At 43.1% G+C, this 17,807-nt stretch overlaps 2 protein-coding genes across 4 annotated transcripts in view; one reads left to right on the forward strand and one right to left on the reverse strand.

The window, feature by feature from the left end:
- LOC121043357 (membrane-spanning 4-domains subfamily A member 4A-like) overlaps window positions 1–17,807 on the forward strand; it is a 168,914-nt gene that overhangs the window by 98,894 nt on the left and 52,213 nt on the right. For all 3 annotated transcript variants that reach the window (XM_040495019.1, XM_040495020.1, XM_040495021.1), the window contains exon 3: window positions 10,133–10,234. In XM_040495019.1, coding sequence (XP_040350953.1) covers window positions 10,133–10,234 — 102 coding nt within the window. The remainder of the gene's footprint in view (window positions 1–10,132; window positions 10,235–17,807) is intronic.
- Window positions 544–17,180, reverse strand: LOC121043356 (membrane-spanning 4-domains subfamily A member 7). Its single transcript, XM_040495018.1, is given in 7 exon segments — window positions 544–871; window positions 1,963–2,064; window positions 6,787–6,993; window positions 8,724–8,780; window positions 10,512–10,646; window positions 15,254–15,413; window positions 17,057–17,180. Coding segments are annotated over 6 exon segments (822 nt in total). The 5' UTR covers window positions 15,401–15,413; window positions 17,057–17,180; the 3' UTR covers window positions 544–697.

Raw genomic sequence — 17,807 nt, forward strand, 5'->3', positions numbered from 1 at the left:
TTGGTCTAGAACCTAGATGGGGAAGAGCATTGTGGTAAGTTATAATCTTTGAAGCCAGAAATTTCAGAATAAAGTCATTAAATGAGACAGAATATTGAGCCACATTCAATTGACGGACATGCATTTCATTCAGTTGACAGAAACGGAGCTGTATCTTCTTGAAGTACTTTTAATTTAAAAGTTCTTGCAATCCCTACTATATAACATTTAAGCAATATGAGTGTGAAAATAATACGGAAGTGGAGACTGCATAGCCATGTGACTTGGCCACTTTACACCAGCACAAGCGTGCACATTTTCTCCTCTTATTTAGGGCTGGGTGAACCACTTTCTGTTCAGTTTACCCACCTGGGATTTGAGAGACTCTTTCCTTTCCTTTTTTCTTTTCTTTTCTTTTCTTTTCTTTTCTTTTTCTTTTTTTTTTTTTTTTTTTTTTTTTTTTTGAGAGAGAGAGGGAGCATGAGCAGGGGAGGGAAACAAAGAGGGAAAGAGGGAGAGAGAGAATCCCAAGCAGGCTCTGCACTGTCAGTGCAGAGCCCGATGCGGGGCTCGAACTCACTAACCATGAGATCCTGACCGGAGCAGAAATCAGGAGCTGGACGCTTTAACGACTGAGCCACCCAAGCACCCCAAGAGATTACTTTTAAGAGCAATAAAATGACTCTCACTGAGCAAGTGCAAAACAAAAACTGTTTTTCTAAAGGTTTCTTTCAGTGTCTAAAGTAGCTGAAATTTCAGGAGAGTCTAACCACACTTTGCCAGGAGCCCTGGCTTTCTCCTTTTTCTTCTGAGGCGTTACTCCTATGCATGACCTTGAAGGATTTTTGACATGTTGGATATGACCTTGTGATTGAGGCATGGAAAATGTACTCTGGAAAAGATAAAGTTTATTAGTGGGTTTTAAACTCTGATTTTGGAAGCTTTTTTTGATCCATATTTGAAATGCATTTCCCCCAAATGTATGGTAGTAGCCTTTCCAACTTTACCAAAATATAAAATGCATCAGTATTAGTTCGAACAAATGCTATGCTGTGATCTGCTAATCATATTACCATTTACCAATAAGATCATAATTGAGTCATAATGTATTCCTTCCCTTGAAATAATTTCTTTTTTTTGTCTTGGAAGGCAGGAGGTTTATTTTACACCGGTGGGCCCAGAGGAGATCATTCTCCAGAGATCTAAGCCCTTTAAATAATTTCTTTAGAAAAAAATGGGTTTTAGAGAAAAGACCAGCATTTTCGAATTGTAATGTCATGCCCTAAGAGGAAGTAAGGAAGAACACAGGACACCATCAGCAGAACAGAGATGCCCTAGTAAGATACGACTGCATTAGCAAGGGAACCGGGTCATGGAGACTGTAGGGAGGCAGGTGGCTGTGTTCATGACAAGAAGAAGGAGATACAGGCTTTTCATGCTCAGCCCATCAGCCTACATCATTCGTTCTTGTGATTTTATCTGAGCCTTGGTTCTTTTATAAGGGGTTGGGGCAGGTGATTTCTTTCTTATTTTTGAGTTTATTTATTTTGAAAAAAGAGTACATATGGGGGAGGGGTAGAGAGAGGGGCAGGGAGAGAGAGAGAGAATCCCAAGCAGGCCCTGCGCCACCAGGGAAGAGCCCGATGCGGGGCTCGAACTCACGAACCACGAGATCATAACCTGAGCCGAAGCTGGACGCTTAACCGACTGAGCCACCCAGTTGCCCTTGGGGCAGGTGATTTCTAAAACCATTTTAGCCATTCTAATAAGCAGGTCTTCTGGTTTGCGGGCCAGAAGGCACTAATAATCTCAGATACCAGTGTCATCGTGAAGGAGCCCATTCATAGAACTCTCTCCTCACTCTGAAAGTTGACTGCTATGTGAACCTCATTGCCTCCTCTTTCTGCCACTTTTTAGACCCGGAACATCACAGCTCCAATGTCGGGACCCAGCAGGTGTCATGTGACATGTCAGAGTACTCACCCCTGGGTTCTTGGAGTACAGCTGTTTCCACCAAAGGATGGAAGCGTAGGTAGCCGTTAAGAGTTCCAGCACAGTGAAAATGAGCATCACCACCAGCACCCCCTGTGAATCAAGACAGGAACAGTTGGTGCCATCAGCTAGCCCTGTGCCTGACTGAGAGGAGACTGGGGGTGAAGGCTCTAGCCGTGGAGAGAATAAGGCACAGAAATAAGCAGCAACGGTTTCCTCTCAGAACCGTGGGATCCCACTTTCTGAGACAAGAGTAACCCTTACTTTATCACTAGTTGTTTTCACTGGTGTGATGTTTCTAGTGTGGATTTGCTTTTACTTATCCAGAAATGGTCTCAGTTCATCCTTTCCATCTGAAATCTCATGTTTTTTTTTTTTTAATTCTGAAATTCACCCCACTTATTTCTCTTTGAGCATGTCCTCTCCTCCTGGCAGGCTTACTGGGCTCACATTAGATGTGTGCTGGTTCTTTTCAGTTCGCTGCCTCCTACCTGTCTGTTAACCCGTCACTCATATCTTTCAGATTTTCACTGCAATGTGTTGTGCTCCATGTGATTTGATCAGACCTCAATTTCACTTCACTGTTTATTTCTTTGGATATGTTGAATCTCCTTTTTAACTGATAACACTAAATGGTTCATTTCAAAGATTATAATTTGCATTTCTAATCATACTGCTTAGTTCTTTTTCAAATCTACTCTTTTTTTCTTGCTGTCATGTTATCTCATGTTGGTTTTAATTCCTTTTCTTTATGTCTTTATTGTTGAAAATATGTTTTCATTATGGTCTTCCAAATTGGTATATAACCTCCAATTCTTGAGCAACTAAACTTTCATATTTGCTGCTGTAACCCGTTTTTTTTCTTAGGTTTTTCAAAATATTTTTCCTCTCAGATGATGTCAGTATATGGGTAAGTGGGGGAGGATTTTTTTGTTAATTTTTTTTTAACGTTTATTTATTTTTGAGACAGAGAGAGACAGAGCATGAACAGGCGAGGAGCAGAGAGAGATGGGGGAGGATTTTTTGATATGTAGGACAGACCCATTGGTTGGGTTTATGGATGACTCCCTAGATGGAAACTTTAGGGTTGATTCTGATAGAACCTCAGGAGATCCAGACCCAGGAACAGTTTTTAAGTGAATCCCTGTATTTGAGGTTCGTTTGTTTTATATGGAATTTGGATTTGGATACTGTCCATCCCTTCACATGGCTTGGTGAGATGATTTCACCCTAGAAACTTTTATGGTGGAGTTTCTTTAAGCTCCTTGGGATGTTGGGCAGAGTTTTCCTTGTCTTATTTTCATAAATACGGTACATATTCAGTCTCTGCTTCTAACATTTTTGCAGGACACTCAGTGCGGGCTTGAAGAGCGTCAGATTTGTCATGGACATTAAAATGCCATTATCCCAGCTTGTAACACCTATATTCCCATCCAGGCCTCCCTGGTTTTCTGGTCTAGCTCTTACTTGGTTGCCTGGCTGCAGGATCCTTCTTAGCTCCTGGAACCAACGATGCCTTTCTTCCTTGATCTTTTTCTGCCTCCCACCCTCTCTTCCTTCCTTCTTCCAACCTCAGATATACATCTTGAATCTTTTGATGTGTTACTTTGCTCCGGTTATCTTTGTGTTAATAAAGAGTGGACATTTGAAGTCAAGTCCTACTGCAACTTCTCCGATTCTGCAGGAAGTTCTCTGGTTGTCTGAGGGTAGGAGTCAATTTGATGTATTGAGTTTAGTTTCCATTGAGTTAAACCCTCATGCCCCAGCAGGGAGGATGTCTCCCTCACCCTCCTGGCTTTGCTCTGCACCAGGCTGATGCCATATCCTGGGCTTCCTCGCACTGATTTCTACCCAGATGCATTTCTGTGCCCTTCCACTTCCTCAAGCTCCTGCATCAGGGGGGTTGCTTTTGCCAACCTCTGGGTCACACAGGCAGACTCACAGAAGTCTGTGAGTCTGGAAACTTGCACACACGTTCTGGGATTCCTGAGACACGTCCAAGGGAATAGGAGAGATTTCATCTATCTCCCTGGCTCCTGCTAGAGGAGTCACAAAGGAAGAAAATTTTCTCCCTAAAAGGCCAAAGTTTATGGTTTTAAAACTATGAGCCTGTATATAGAGAATTGACGAAGCCAATATTTTTATCGTCAACCACTGGTGACCATCCAGTGTGGGGGGAAAAGTGGCAAGAAACTGTTGCAGAGATGATGGCATTTCTGCTAGGATTTGAATCCATTGGAGGCTCATCTCCCAGCCCCTTCTCACTCTGCCAGCCCAGCTGGGCCAAAGTATAATTATGTGTTTGGGCTTAAAAAGTCCAAATTCTGTAGCTAACTTAATGTGGATAAAATTCAAATAAAGAGGGCTATTTCTGCCTGCGTCGAGGGGGGAGAAAATGCCCTTTCAACAAAGGAGGCACTCCGAGAGCTAAACCTATTGAGAATGGAATGTTTTCTATGCAAGAAAGACTGCTGACCTTATCTTCTTTATCCACTTATCTATCCGTGGACTCTCAGGTTGCTTCCGTATCTTGACTATTGTAAATAATGCTGCCGTAAATACATGGGTGCACATATCTTTTCAAACTAGAATTTTTGTTTTCTTCGAGTCAATTCCCAGTAATGGAATTGCTGGATCGTATGGTATTTTTATTTTTATTTTATTTTTTTTTTTTTTGGATGTGAAGTCATTTTATTTTTTTTTTATTTATATATGAAATTTATTGTCAAATTGGTTTCCATACAACACCCAGTGCTCATCCCAAAAGGTGCCCTCCTCAATACCCATCACCCACCCTCTCCTCCCTCCCACCCCCCATCAACCCTTAGTTTGTTCTCAGTTCTCAACAGTCTCTTATGCTTTGGCTCTCTCCCACTCTAACCTCTTTTTTTTTTTTTTCCTTCCCCTCCCCCATGGGTTCCTGTTAAGTTTCTCAGGATCCACATAAGAGTGGAACCATATGGTATCTGTCTTTCTCTGTATGGCTTATTTCACTTAGCATCACACTCTCCAGTTCCATCCACGTTGCTACAAAAGGCCATATTTCATTTTTTCTCATTGCCACGTAGTATTCCATTGTGTATATAAACCACAATTTCTTTATCCATTCATCAGTTGATGGACATTTAGGCTCTTTCCATAATTTGGCTATTGTTGAGAGTGCTGCTATGAACATTGGGGTACAAGTGCCCCTATGCATCAGTACTCCTGTGTCCCTTGGATAAATTCCTAGCAGTGCTGTTGCTGGGTCATAGGGTAGGTCTATTTTTAATTTTCTGAGGAACCTCCACACTGCTTTCCAGAGTGGCTGCACCAATTTGCATTCCCACCAACAGTGCAAGAGGGTTCCCGTTTCTCCACATCCTCTCCAGCATCTATAGTCTCCTGATTTGTTCATTTTGGCCACTCTGACTGGCGTGACGTGATACCTGAGTGTGGTTTTGATTTGTATTTCCCTGATAAGGAGCGACGCTGAACATCTTTTCATGTGCCTGTTGGCCATCCGGATGTCTTCTTTAGAGAAGTGTCTATTCATGTTTTCTGCCCATTTCTTCACTGGGTTATTTGCTTTTTGGGTGTGGAGTTTGGTGAGCTCTTTATAGATTTTGGATACTAGCCCTTTGTCCGATATGTCATTTGCAAATATCTTTTCCCATTCCGTTGGTTGCCTTTTAGTTTTGTTGGTTGTTTCCTTTGCTGTGCAGAAGCTTTTTATCTTCATAAGGTCCCAGTAATTCACTTTTGCTTTTAATTCCCTTGCCTTTGGGGATGTGTCGAGTAAGAGATTGCTACGGCTGAGGTCAGAGAGGTCTTTTCCTGCTTTCTCCTCTAAGGTTTTGATGGTTTCCTGTCTCACATTCAGGTCCTTTATCCATTTTGAGTTTATTTTTGTGAATGGTGTGAGAAAGTGGTCTAGTTTCAACCTTCTGCATGTTGCTGTCCAGTTCTCCCAGCACCATTTGTTAAAGAGACTGTCTTTTTTCCATTGGATGTTCTTTCCTGCTTTGTCAAAGATGAGTTGGCCATACGTTTGTGGGTCTAGTTCTGGGGTTTCTATTCTATTCCATTGGTCTATGTGTCTGTTTTTGTGCCAGGTATTTTTATTTTTAATTTTATGAGAGACTTCCATACTGTTTACTACAGTGGCTGCACCATTATACATTCCCACCCGACAGTGCACGAGTTTTCCCGTTTCTCCACACCCTCTCCGACACTTGTTATTTCTTATTTTTTTGATACTAGTCATTCTGATAGGTGTGAAGTAATACCTCACTGTGGTTTGGGTTTGCATGTCCCTGCTGCTTAGTGAGGTTGACCATCATTTCATGTGTCTGTTGGCCATCTGTATGTCATATGTGGGATAATGTCTATTCAAGTCCTCTGCCCGTTTTTTAATTGGATTATTTGTTTTATTAGTGTTGGGATGTATAAGTTTTTATATATTTTGGATATTAACCCCTCGTAGGATTTATCATTTACAAATATAAGTTGTCTTTCTGTTTATGTTTTCCTTTCCTGTGCAGAAGCTTTTTATTTTGGTGTAGCCCCAATAGTTTATTTTTGCTTAGTTCTCATGCCAGAGGAGACATGTCTAGAACCCACAAGTCTTCTTTATTTCCTTTTTTGACTTGGCACAATGCATCCCCTATATTTTGCAGTCTGCCGACAGGACTCAACCACAGTTTGGGGTTTTTTTTTTGGTCTGCTTCCAGCCATTCAGATCAACAAGGCACAGACTGCTGAAAAAGCAGAGATTATGCAAAGGAGAGAAACTAAGAATTTCACGGGCAAGATATTCAGTCTGAAACTACTTACCGTCAGACTGACACTAGCCAGGAGACAGTCCTTGAATTCATAAGTTGAATAATAGTACCCCTAATAAGGCAGTGAGGATAGGTATTCCCTTTCTGAGTCACACGGTCGAGAGGCCCTCTCCAAGGCTACCAGGCTGTCAGCAAGGAGGAAGAGGCCTGTTCCAGCAGCTAGAGAACTCGCTGCACTTGCGGTCAGGGTGCTCATGGCCTGAGAAAGAAAATTTGCATTGGGATGTCACAACAGGAGCAGCATGTGATGCTATTAACCCTTCATCCATTGTACTACATCGTTGCGTCCCTGAGTCTGTTTCCCTTGTAATCTGCGCACTTGTAGGGGGCACAGACTATGTTTTATTCACCTCTGTATCCCTCTTCACTACCTGGTTTATCACCTGATACAATAAGTAAATGTTTGTTGAGTGAGAGAATGCACACGTAACTCCTCCTCCAGTATAGGAGTTCTGGATCCTTGGCTCTCTGCAGCACTGAAGACAGAGATGGCTTGCTGACTTCCCCAACAGCCTTAGAGTCGTTCTATTGCTTTCAGCCCTTCCAGAATCGGACCTTTGGTCCCTCCTACACCAGTCTATGGCTTTTATTTCCATGAAAGAGAGAACTGGAGAAGCTAGAATACCTACCTATAGGTGGATCAGGCCCAAGAACCACGTTCACCACATTCTGATTTGGGTCATATTCTATATTTCGGGGCAAAGGGTTCTCGCAGAATATGATGCCTCTGCAAAGACACTGAGGTGCCCCACTCTGTGCCAGCTTCCCAGCATGTGCTCATTTCTCTTTGAACGTCATTCAAGGATACTGTGTGTCTGGGGGATGACTGCTCTGCCCTTCGTTCTCCCTTGGCCTGGGAGCCGTGTGGCTTCAAGTGCTGAGTTCCCAAAGGAAGTGCCGATGGAATGGGCGGCGCCTTTGCCCAGAGCTGCCACGTGCGCACTGGAGCCCACGTACTGTCTTGTGTCCTGCGTGCGGAGCCCACATCATGCTGGGTCATCCCAAGTATGGTTTTCCCTTTCAGGATGCTTGGGAAGCCACCTGTGAGAGCCACAGCCACATGTTCCTCTTCCCCATTTTATAAATGAGAAAACTGAAGCCCAGAAAAGGAAGGAACTTTTTCAAGCACACACGTGGGTCAGTGACAGATCTGAGACGAGAGTTTCCTGGTGCTGGGTCCAGAACTCTGACTCCATCCAGTGGGGTGAACTCTGTCCCCTGGTTCTGGGGTTTAGATTCTAGCTTCCAGTATAAGGAACATATACCAGCCTCAGAACACCATCTTCTGTGCCCTCAACCGTAGTTAACTAGATCTTGGATCTTCCTGAGTCAGGATGTGGCCCTTCCCTAAGTCATCTTTGTGAGTGTGTGGCAAGGCAGAGGGAAAGGTTGCTAGAGTATCAAAGACCCCACCCACACACTCCTGACTTTTGTCAGGAAAGTGGCTACAGTCTGTTAATTCCTTGCTTCTGAGGGGGTGGGGGAGCTAGCCACAGGATCTAAGCCCACACACCTCTGCCTCTGACCTTGCCGTTTAGGGAAATTGGCTCATTCTGAGACAGGTTTTTCCGGAAAAGGAAGTCTAGGTTCTAGACTAGTCTAGGTTCTAGGTCATCTACCCTGTTCAGGGCCAAGCTAACAAACCGCAAAGACTCCATGGTTTATTTAAAATTGTCTGCCATTCAAGCAACTGAAGTAAACCTTGAAATATGACCCAGGAGCACATTGCATAGGGGAAGAGTACTGGTCTAGGAAAGAGGGAATTTGGCGTTTACACCCAGTTCTGTCACCGGACCAGCAGTGAGAACTCTCTCCCCTGCTCAGAGCCCTATTTCCCTAAGCTGTCAAATGGACACTTTGAACTAGAGTTATTGCCTCTGAAGTTCTTTTTATTCCGGCGAGCTGAGATTCGACGGCTCTCATACTTACAAAGGGCATAGTTGCCTTTTTCCCAGAAATGATCGAGAGCGATCCAGTAATGGCAAACTGCTCAGAGAAGAGAGAAATGATCAGTTCAGTTGTCTTGTGGAAATGTGTGCACCATGTTACTATCCATCAATCAATAAGTAATGTAAAACTCTTAGAGAGATAACACCGTAGGAATGGTGTCGGTCCATATTAAGAGAGAGGCCTTATTTCTACTCTCAGGATGCTTAACATTGACTTTAGAGAAAGGGCAGATGCACAGAGGATTGGGATTTATGTTAGCGAAAATCACTGTGAGCTGAGGTGGCCTGGAGCGGAGGTATACGCAGAAAAAGAACAGTGCTAAGTTACGAGGTGGGAAGAGAGGAGGTTGAGGAAGACCAATGACTTGAAGGGATATGAAGGTGGGAGCAGCCGACAGAAGCACGTAGGAAAGGGGCTCCAATGACAGAAGGTACGGAAACACGTGAGCTTCAAGCACTGGTGTAGGGGGCCTGAGTTAGACTGGGAGTTGAAGAAAGGGGGAGGTACAGGGTCAGGTGTGAAGAGTCTCTCATCCTGAAGCCCCAGAAGTCAGTATTTTAAGTTTATTTATTTACTTTGGAGGGGGGGAGAGCAGGGAGGGGCTGAGAGAGACAGACAGAGAGAGAGAGAGAGAGAGAGAGAGAGAGAGAACCCCAAGAAGGCTCCCCACTCAGCACAGAGCCCAATGAGGGGCTCGATCCCATGAACCATGAGATCGTGACCTGAGCTAAAAGCAAGAGTTGGACATTTAACCAACTGAGCCGCCCAGGTGCCCCCAGAAGTCAGTATTTGAGCCCAGTAGTGTAAGGATCTGGCTGGTGGAGGGAGAAAGTTCTAAGCTGGAACATTGGTTAAGCTTGTGCCTTAGGGATTGGTAGTAGTCACAGACAAAGAGGATCCAGCATGAGCTGTTCCTGCCTTTCATAAGGGAATGTGGGAGCTCAACCACTTATTAGAGAAGTAAGGATAAGTTGTGCTCTGGGGTCAGGAGCAGGGCTTCCCTGCATCACTGCATAGTTTGCGTTCACATAAAGGCTGTATCCATACAGAGGTGATGCCCTGTTAGAATTCATCTGCCCAGAATGTGTGATTTTTCCTCCTTTGTGTAGGATACTACATGGAAAAGAAGTGGCCCTTTGTGGGAGGTATGACTAGACCCTGGCTAGTCTCCAAAGAAAAGGCCCCCTTTCCATTAGCCATTAGATGGAAAGTAGCAAAAAAAAAAAAAAGTTTTCCAAATTCTCAGGGTTACTTCTGAACACATAGCCAGAGTGTCCTTGCCTCCCGTGAATCTTACCATCACCAGTTTGATTCTCTGCACACCTGTGGCATTTACCCATGGTGCTCATTTTATTTTAAAAATGATCTTTTCACTCTTTACCTGACAGGTGGATTATTCTTACACTGGAGGGAATGCAATGGCCTCATCAAAGACCCGAAGAAGAATGTGAAAAATCTTCTACTTTTCCAGAGGTCGGCTGTGAGGCCAGGTAAGAAGTATTGTGCTGGTATGCCCACTGTATTACCCTCTTGCCTCCTGCCCTGGCCAGCTACTCCCTGGGATGGTGACACAGGAGGAGGGATTAGACTCCTCTGCTGCTCTTCCCGAATGGGAGAAACGTGACATGGGATGATGACAGAGAGAAAACTAGAGGCCTTGGCCACCTGCTCCTTTCTCCCCACCTCTTGGGACTGAGTCACTCATGATCTAGTACCCACTTAGCGTTTAAAGAGCATATCCTTTCTTGGAGACCCCATTCTACTCACACATGTAGCTGCTACAAATGGGTACCCAGACATCAAAATGGTGGAAGTTGTTGGCTTGAAGTGGGAAGAGTAAGGAGCAGAAACCAAAATCGCCCCCAAACTTGAAATCAGCAGGCAGCACATAATCTGTATAATCTACAAGAGAGAAGACGGAAAATGCTAGGAACATACTTTGAACAGATGAAAGTGATTATTTGAATGTACATTGTGTTTATAAGGAGTATAAAATATGCTATAATGGATCATATTAAAAGGGGGGGGGGCAGTATTACAAGGAGCCAGTAAGCATTCTCTAAGAGAAACTCATATATACCTTACTTCTTCCTTTCTGATAGGATTAGTAAACTAGCAAATCAGGAAGTGATAATATATACATTTTAATTTTATTTTGAAAAATATAGTTGACATTTTTTGTTGTTGTTGTTCTAGGAAAAGTAGGTGGAGAAAATTGTTCTGGACAATAGTCCAGTTGGATGGATGTAGAAAGCAAACTTACCAAGGGAGAGTTAATAAAGGGCTCAATTTCAATTGAAATAAAATAAAGCCATAATTCATCTTACCTTCTTCATCATTGAATTTTGATAATAATTACTGTTTTTATGACACCAGTGGTAATAGTCTACATTTGTTGAACACTTTCTACACTCTGGTTATTTATCTCATCTTGTTTATGGATGAGAAAAATGAGGCACTGGGAGTTTAAATAGCTTGTACGAACCCACACAAATGGCCAAGTGGAGGAACTAGGACTTAGCCCTATTACTTTGATCTAGAATCCACACTCTTACCCACTGTTTAATGCATATGCAATTAAAAGATGATACAAAAACATAGGAGAAATAATGTAAAGTCAAGAGAATTCAACCATTCATACAATTAATATTTATTGAATATCTGTCCTGTGCCAGCACCAGGGAAATGAAGCAGATGAAAGTCACTGCCACTGGCCATGTATTATGTCCTTTACAGAGATGTTCCTTGGAAAGTGGAATTAGTTAGGAGCAAAGTAGTAGGAGGCCCGAGGAGTACTGGGGACAGAGTGCAAACCCTGTAGGGTTTTGTAGGCTATTTTATCAACTTTGCCTTTTGTTCTGAGTAAAAAGGGAAGTGAAGTGGATAATTTTGAGAAAGTGATTTCTATTTTTAAAAGATCATTCTAATGCTTGCCGCATCGAGAATAGATTATAAGGAAACAGAGCAGGGACATCAATAAGGAGGGCATTGTAGTAATTCACAGGTGAGATGATGCTGACTTGAAAACGACATTCATAGTAGAGGTAGTAAGAAGTAGTTGGATTCTCGTTGCACGATGAAGAGTCAGCCTCTAGGATTTACTGACAGTTTGCATGTGGATTATAGAAGAAAGGAATGAAGGTTGCTTCCAAGGGTTTTGGCTTAAGCATCTGAAATGATGGTGTTGACATTTATCTGAGATGGGGAATGTTGTATGAGGGGTGGGTTGGGGGACAAAAATGAGGATTTCCGTCTGGGACAGGTTACGGGAGAGGTGTAGATATCTCAGTGGAAACGTACATAGGCTGTTGGTTATAGGAGTCTTAACTTTAGAGGAGAGAGCCATGTAAGGGAAATAATCTTTTTCTTCCCAAGCCATCAGTGAAGATCATATTTAAAACTATATTACTGTGTGAGTTTACCACTGTAGCAGATGTAGCAACAAAATGGGGACTGAGCAATGGAGCACTCCAAATTGAGGGTCAGATAAATAAATATAAACAATCAAGGAGTATAAAAGAAGCAGCCAAGAGGGAAGGAGGAAGACCAGAAGAATGTGATGTCCAAGAAGCCATATGATTAAAATGTTTCAAGTAGGAGAGGGTAGTCCGCTGCATCAAACACTTCTATTAGTTCAAGAACATTAACAGTGGAGACTTGGAAATTGGGTTACTAATGTGGAGCAAGGGGGACAAATCCCATTGGATGTGTTTCAAGAGAGAATATCATTCAAGAGGAGCTGGAAACATTAGACTTCCCACCCCATAGAGGAGTGTTGCTGAGAAGGCAAGTTGCTGGTGGGGCATTAGCTAGAGGGCCTGCGAAGTTATAAGTGTGTGTTTCTGCTGTTTTGTTCTCAAGATAGGAGAAATTGCAGGAAGATTCTTTCCTCATGGAACTGATCACAAAACATTTGCAGAGAGCATGGGGAGGATTACTGGAACGAGTAATGAGGGATGGGATTCACTGCCCAAGGGAGGCTCATCGTTAATTAGAAGATGGGCATTTGGTTAGTAATGGGGAGGGGAGAGAGAATATATGGCACCGATGGGAGTAATTGCAGATGTGTGGCAGCTTGTGGACCTTCCCTCCAGATTGCCTCAGTTTTCTTAGTATGTTAGGAAGCCAGGTAATCAATGGAGAAGGATTGAAACCTATTGAAATAGTTTTCTGGGATAGCAGGAAAGTGAATGGATGAAAGACATATCGTGTTCTTTTTAAGCAGCTTTTACAGTCCCTTTGAGGTTATGGTCACAAATCCAAAGTGGAGTCCGGGTGTGTATTTGCCAAGGTTCGTTGCATGGGTTCAGGGGCAGAATAGGCAAAGGGGCAGAGTTAGAATTAAACCAATGTGGCAGTTTTTCCTTAAGGAGGACAAAGCTGTTGATCGTGGCTAGGTGAGGAAGGCTCCATGAAATAGGGATATTATCAGTAACTCCCAGAGAGGTTAGAGAAAGTTAGCATCGACATAGAGTTGGAGGGAGTGATCTGGAAAGATCAGAGGTGATGGACTATGGGATGCTTGAAATGTAGATAATGGTGGGTTTATTGCCGTTAGTATTGGTAAGGTCCAGGGTACGACTCGGGAAATGTTTGTCTATGGAAGGATGGGCAACATACCTGGGGAGAAGAGGTCAAGGAGCAGACAGGACATGATATTGGAGGGATCATATACATGAGTATTGAAATAGCCAAGACTTACGATACAAACTCTACCCTGGGAGTGATAGTGATTGAGGAGTCAGTATCTTGAAGATAAAAGGCACATTATCCAGGAGAGCAAAAATAGTGGCAATGACCTGGAATCCTTCTGTAGAGCAAGAGAACTGTGAGAATGGGGCTCTCTTGTTTTGTTTTGTTTTCTTTTCTTTTAACTGTATAGTTCATCTATTACCCTAAGTGTGTAAAATAGTGACTGGCACAGTGAAGGTGCTCAAAAAATGACAGCTGAATGTATAAATGAATAAATGTATTTCCAGTATCTCTTACTGATTGCTGAAGCACACAGTGAAATGTGTTTGTGATTCTAGGCCATAGGTAGGCTAGATTATAGGGAGCAGGACAGGTCTACACAGAACCAGTTGTCTGGAAGAAGTAAATTAAGGAGTGAGTATTGGTAAATGATAGTAGAATGACAGATGTTAACTGGTTTTATTTTCAAGCAACATAGTCATCAACTGATTTTTCTAAGGATGATCACTTTTCAAAATTGCCACTACGTCATTTGATGTTATTTTCTAAAACACTGATTGTTTTTAGGTTTTTACATGAAACTCATTCTTCTAAAATTTTAATTCTCCTATCAATTCGCAACTAGTCCTGATATTAGGATTACCTAAAAGAACTTTTGAAGTTTGTGACTATTAACAATTACTTGAAATAATTATTTGTTTCCAGTGCTCAAAATATAGGTAACATTTTTAAAAATATCTCTTTTGGGAGGAAGACTGAAGTAGGACTTTTCAGATACTACATAAAAAGGGTAACTGTGTTGTTTTATTTTTCTTTTTTAAGTGGGAGTGAATTACTTAGTTGGATGACATGAGATTATTTTTTTAAAGTTTATTTATTTATTTTGAGGGAGAGAGAGAGAGAGAGAGAGAGAGCACAAGATGGGAAAGGGCAGAGAGGAGAGACAGAATCCCAAGCAGGCTCCATGCCGTTAGCGCAGAGCCCGATGCGGGGCTTGAACTCACATACTGTGAGATCATGACCTGAGCTGAGATTAAAAGTCAGCCGCTTACACAACCCGGGTGCCCCTGGATGACATGAGATTCTAAAATAGGAGCTTTTAGAGACTGAGAGGAGAGGACTGATCTAGAAGTGCCCCGAGAAGCAAAGAGACTGCCTTCACTTCTATGCCCAGAAGAGAGGGTCACAGTGGAAACAGTGCCCTTGGGAGCTAGGTTCCTGTTTGCACGATTGATGAGGAAGCCTTTGAGAAACAAATCCAGGAATGAATCAGATTATGCTGTTAACGGACCCTGAATTCTAGAGGACACAACCAGGCAGGTTTCCAAATTCAGAAATGAATAGGAGTTGGGTCTTAAAAGGGGATAGTCAGAACCAGGTGGACATTAAAGTCCTGAGTATGAAGGATGATGACTGGGGACATTCGGATGTCTTACGGTGAGGCAGACAGGGAGAAAATGTATGGTGAGGTTAGTCCAGATCGTCTCATCTCAAAATGGTTAAGAAATGAGCTCAAAATAGACAGATCTAATTTAATCACATTGAGTAAAATCATGTGCTTAAATCCAACATCCACTACAATAAAGACAAATGACAGGAGACTTTCTTATGTAGATTTCAAGTGGAGACCTAGTGGTTTTAGTTTATAGAAAGGCCTGAGGAGGACACAGTCTTCCCATAAAGCGCCATTTCATGTCCCAGTTGGCCTGGAGTCAGAGAAAAAAATGAGAGACTCTCCCAGATCCACTGTAGATATGTAGTGTGGGTATGTTTGCAGTATTTTCCACAGTGTCTCCCTTCCAGTGACGTGGACTTACTCCAAGGACTGTAGTTTCTTTTTGCAGAGTGTTTGGTGGGTTGTCCTCTTTTTGGTAGCTGTGTCTAGGTTTCTCTCTTTTGGGGATGATGATGCCATTTGGAGTAAAGGTGTCAAAGGCTCCCTTGGTCTTGGGCTTTGATAGCATGATCCTGACAATGCTGGAAGAGGCAGTGAACTCAATTGGGTCCTGAGGTTCGACTTAAAGATATGAAACCATCCAAGATTTTTCTCCATTGTCCAAGAGGTGACCTGTCCTTTAGGATTGAAAGTTAATGTGGGGAGCAGTCTGGAAAGCTAGCGTGCTTGGCACAGTCCATCCATTGTGGACAGAAAGCGTGTCACTGGGAGAAAACTGTGAACACAATTGAGAGGTGAACCATTCATATAGAACTTTCCTTGTGGCCTTGAGGAGATCCACCTCGCTGTCCTTCCAATGGCCCCTGCTTCCAACATCCCTCTCATTCCTGTGTACCTCTGCTTCCCCTGTGCCACACTCCCACACCACACGCCCCAGGATCGTACCTTTATGCTGCACCTTTGCTGCTCAGTCTTCCTTCATAGTCTCGTTTTCTTTCCATTAAGATGTTGATTAGCTGGGGGGCCTGGGTGGCTCAGTCAGTTAAGCATCTGACTCTTGACGTCAACTCAGGTCATGATCTCAGGGCTTCTGAGATCTAACCCCGTGTCAGGCTCCACATTGAGCATGAAGCCTGCTTGGGATTCTCTCTCTCTGTCTCTCTCTGCCCTTCCTCACTCACACTGCCTCTCTCTCTCTCTGTCTTTCAAAATAAATAAAGAAACATTTTAAAAAAGATGCTGATTAACCCTATTCCACATCTCTTTCTTGTATAGGTCCTGTCCCACAGAGAATGACTCCCTTGCCCATATTAGCTTAATAATTGTTAATATGAACATTTATTTAATGCTTGCTGAATTCCAGGAACTAGGCCATTGTAACTCTGGTCTTTAAAGCAACTTAGGTGTTATTAACCTCACTGTATACATTGGAAACTCGGGACTAATAAGTTCAAGTTCAAATACACAAAGTGCCTAGCCTGGCACATTGAAAGTGTTTAATATGTGGTAGCAAATATAATAATAATCACTATTTTTAAGTTTACTTATGTATTTTGAGAGAGAGAGAGAGAGAGAGAGCTCATGCACACATGTGAGATAGGGAGGGGCAGAGAGAGAGAATCCCAAGCAGGCTCTGTGCTGTCAATAACTTGTATTGCTGCTTTTTAGAGGGAATGCTGAAGAACCAGGATTCTGTATGGTTTCACAAGAAGTCCCCAGACTAATGCCATCATCTTCAGACTCCACCCTCTGAGAGGGATACTTTGTCCCTCTACATTCAAGTGGAGGAAAACTTGGGGTGGCCCACCACATTTCCAGATGGTTCTAAAACCCCCATGTTGGAGGTAAATCATAGCTTAGAAGACTGCTCTGCATACAGCGATTTTCTCTATGACAGAAATAGATTGAACAACAGTCTCCTAATGCAGGATCCAGGCTAATTGCACAGTATTTTCCGAGAGCATATTCTGTGTAAGACTGAGCAACATACCAAGAAATGCGGAGAACTGTAGAAAATTGTCACCTCAAGTCTTGGAGGAAACCTAAGGATTGTTTCACCCAATTCTCTTGTTTGGAAAGTGAGTAAACTACAAACCGGAGCAGGGAATTGACTCACCAGTTCATGCAGGTGCTCGGAAGAGAGAGTAAGAATCTGATTCCTGGCTGGCAATTCCAAGGACAGTCATCTCCCCCCAAAGTGCAGGATGCAAATGAACATGCCCACCTGTTCCTGGAGCCCAGTCCTCTGGGTGGTGGCTGGCGGGCCAGCTTTCTGCTTGGGAGCTCTCGGCCAGAACCTCCTACTGGCTGTTCCTGCCTGTACACTGTTGGTCCTTTGCTCTCCAGCCTCTGAGACTTCCTGCCCTTTTCTCAGAATAGTAGTTATGATTACACAAGATATGGGCTTCACTGTACTTACATTCAACACATGAAAAATACCTCTGCTTCCTCTTTATAAATTTCAAAGTTTGGAAAATAACACAGACTACAAGTAACACCTAAGAATAAAGAGCTTGTGAAGACTGGTGATGGTCCCAGTTAGAATTTATTCCCCGCATTCGTAAAAGTAAGTCAATCAGTTCTGTCTTCGCCTGAGTTTTCTGCCTACTAAATAGGGATGGACAATAATAATTCCACTGTTGGCTCTCTCTCTCTCAAAAGCTTACAAAAAGCAGGCACTCCATAACCAGTGATAACAATGATGTTCATTTTGGATTTGGGAGAATTTATATATTTCCCCATTTCCCAGGCTCTTAGGGCAGACTGAAAGCAACCTATGGGGACTTGCTGTCTAACTGTCACTTCTCTGAGTGCCTCTTTGTTCTGTGCCCCTCTGGCTTCATCTCTTTGTGCTCTGGGAAGTCCAGGCACATCTTGGGAAGGATTCAGTGGGTGGGGGTCAGAGGCAGAGCCCCTGGCTACGTACAAGCTCACATTCTGGGAAGTACCGGGTGTTGGGGGGACATTGTTGCCAC

The sequence above is a fragment of the Herpailurus yagouaroundi genome, unplaced genomic scaffold (genome assembly GCF_014898765.1).
Source record: "Herpailurus yagouaroundi ecotype Mexico unplaced genomic scaffold, PumYag 187, whole genome shotgun sequence".
Classification (NCBI taxonomy): Eukaryota; Metazoa; Chordata; class Mammalia; order Carnivora; family Felidae; genus Herpailurus; species Herpailurus yagouaroundi.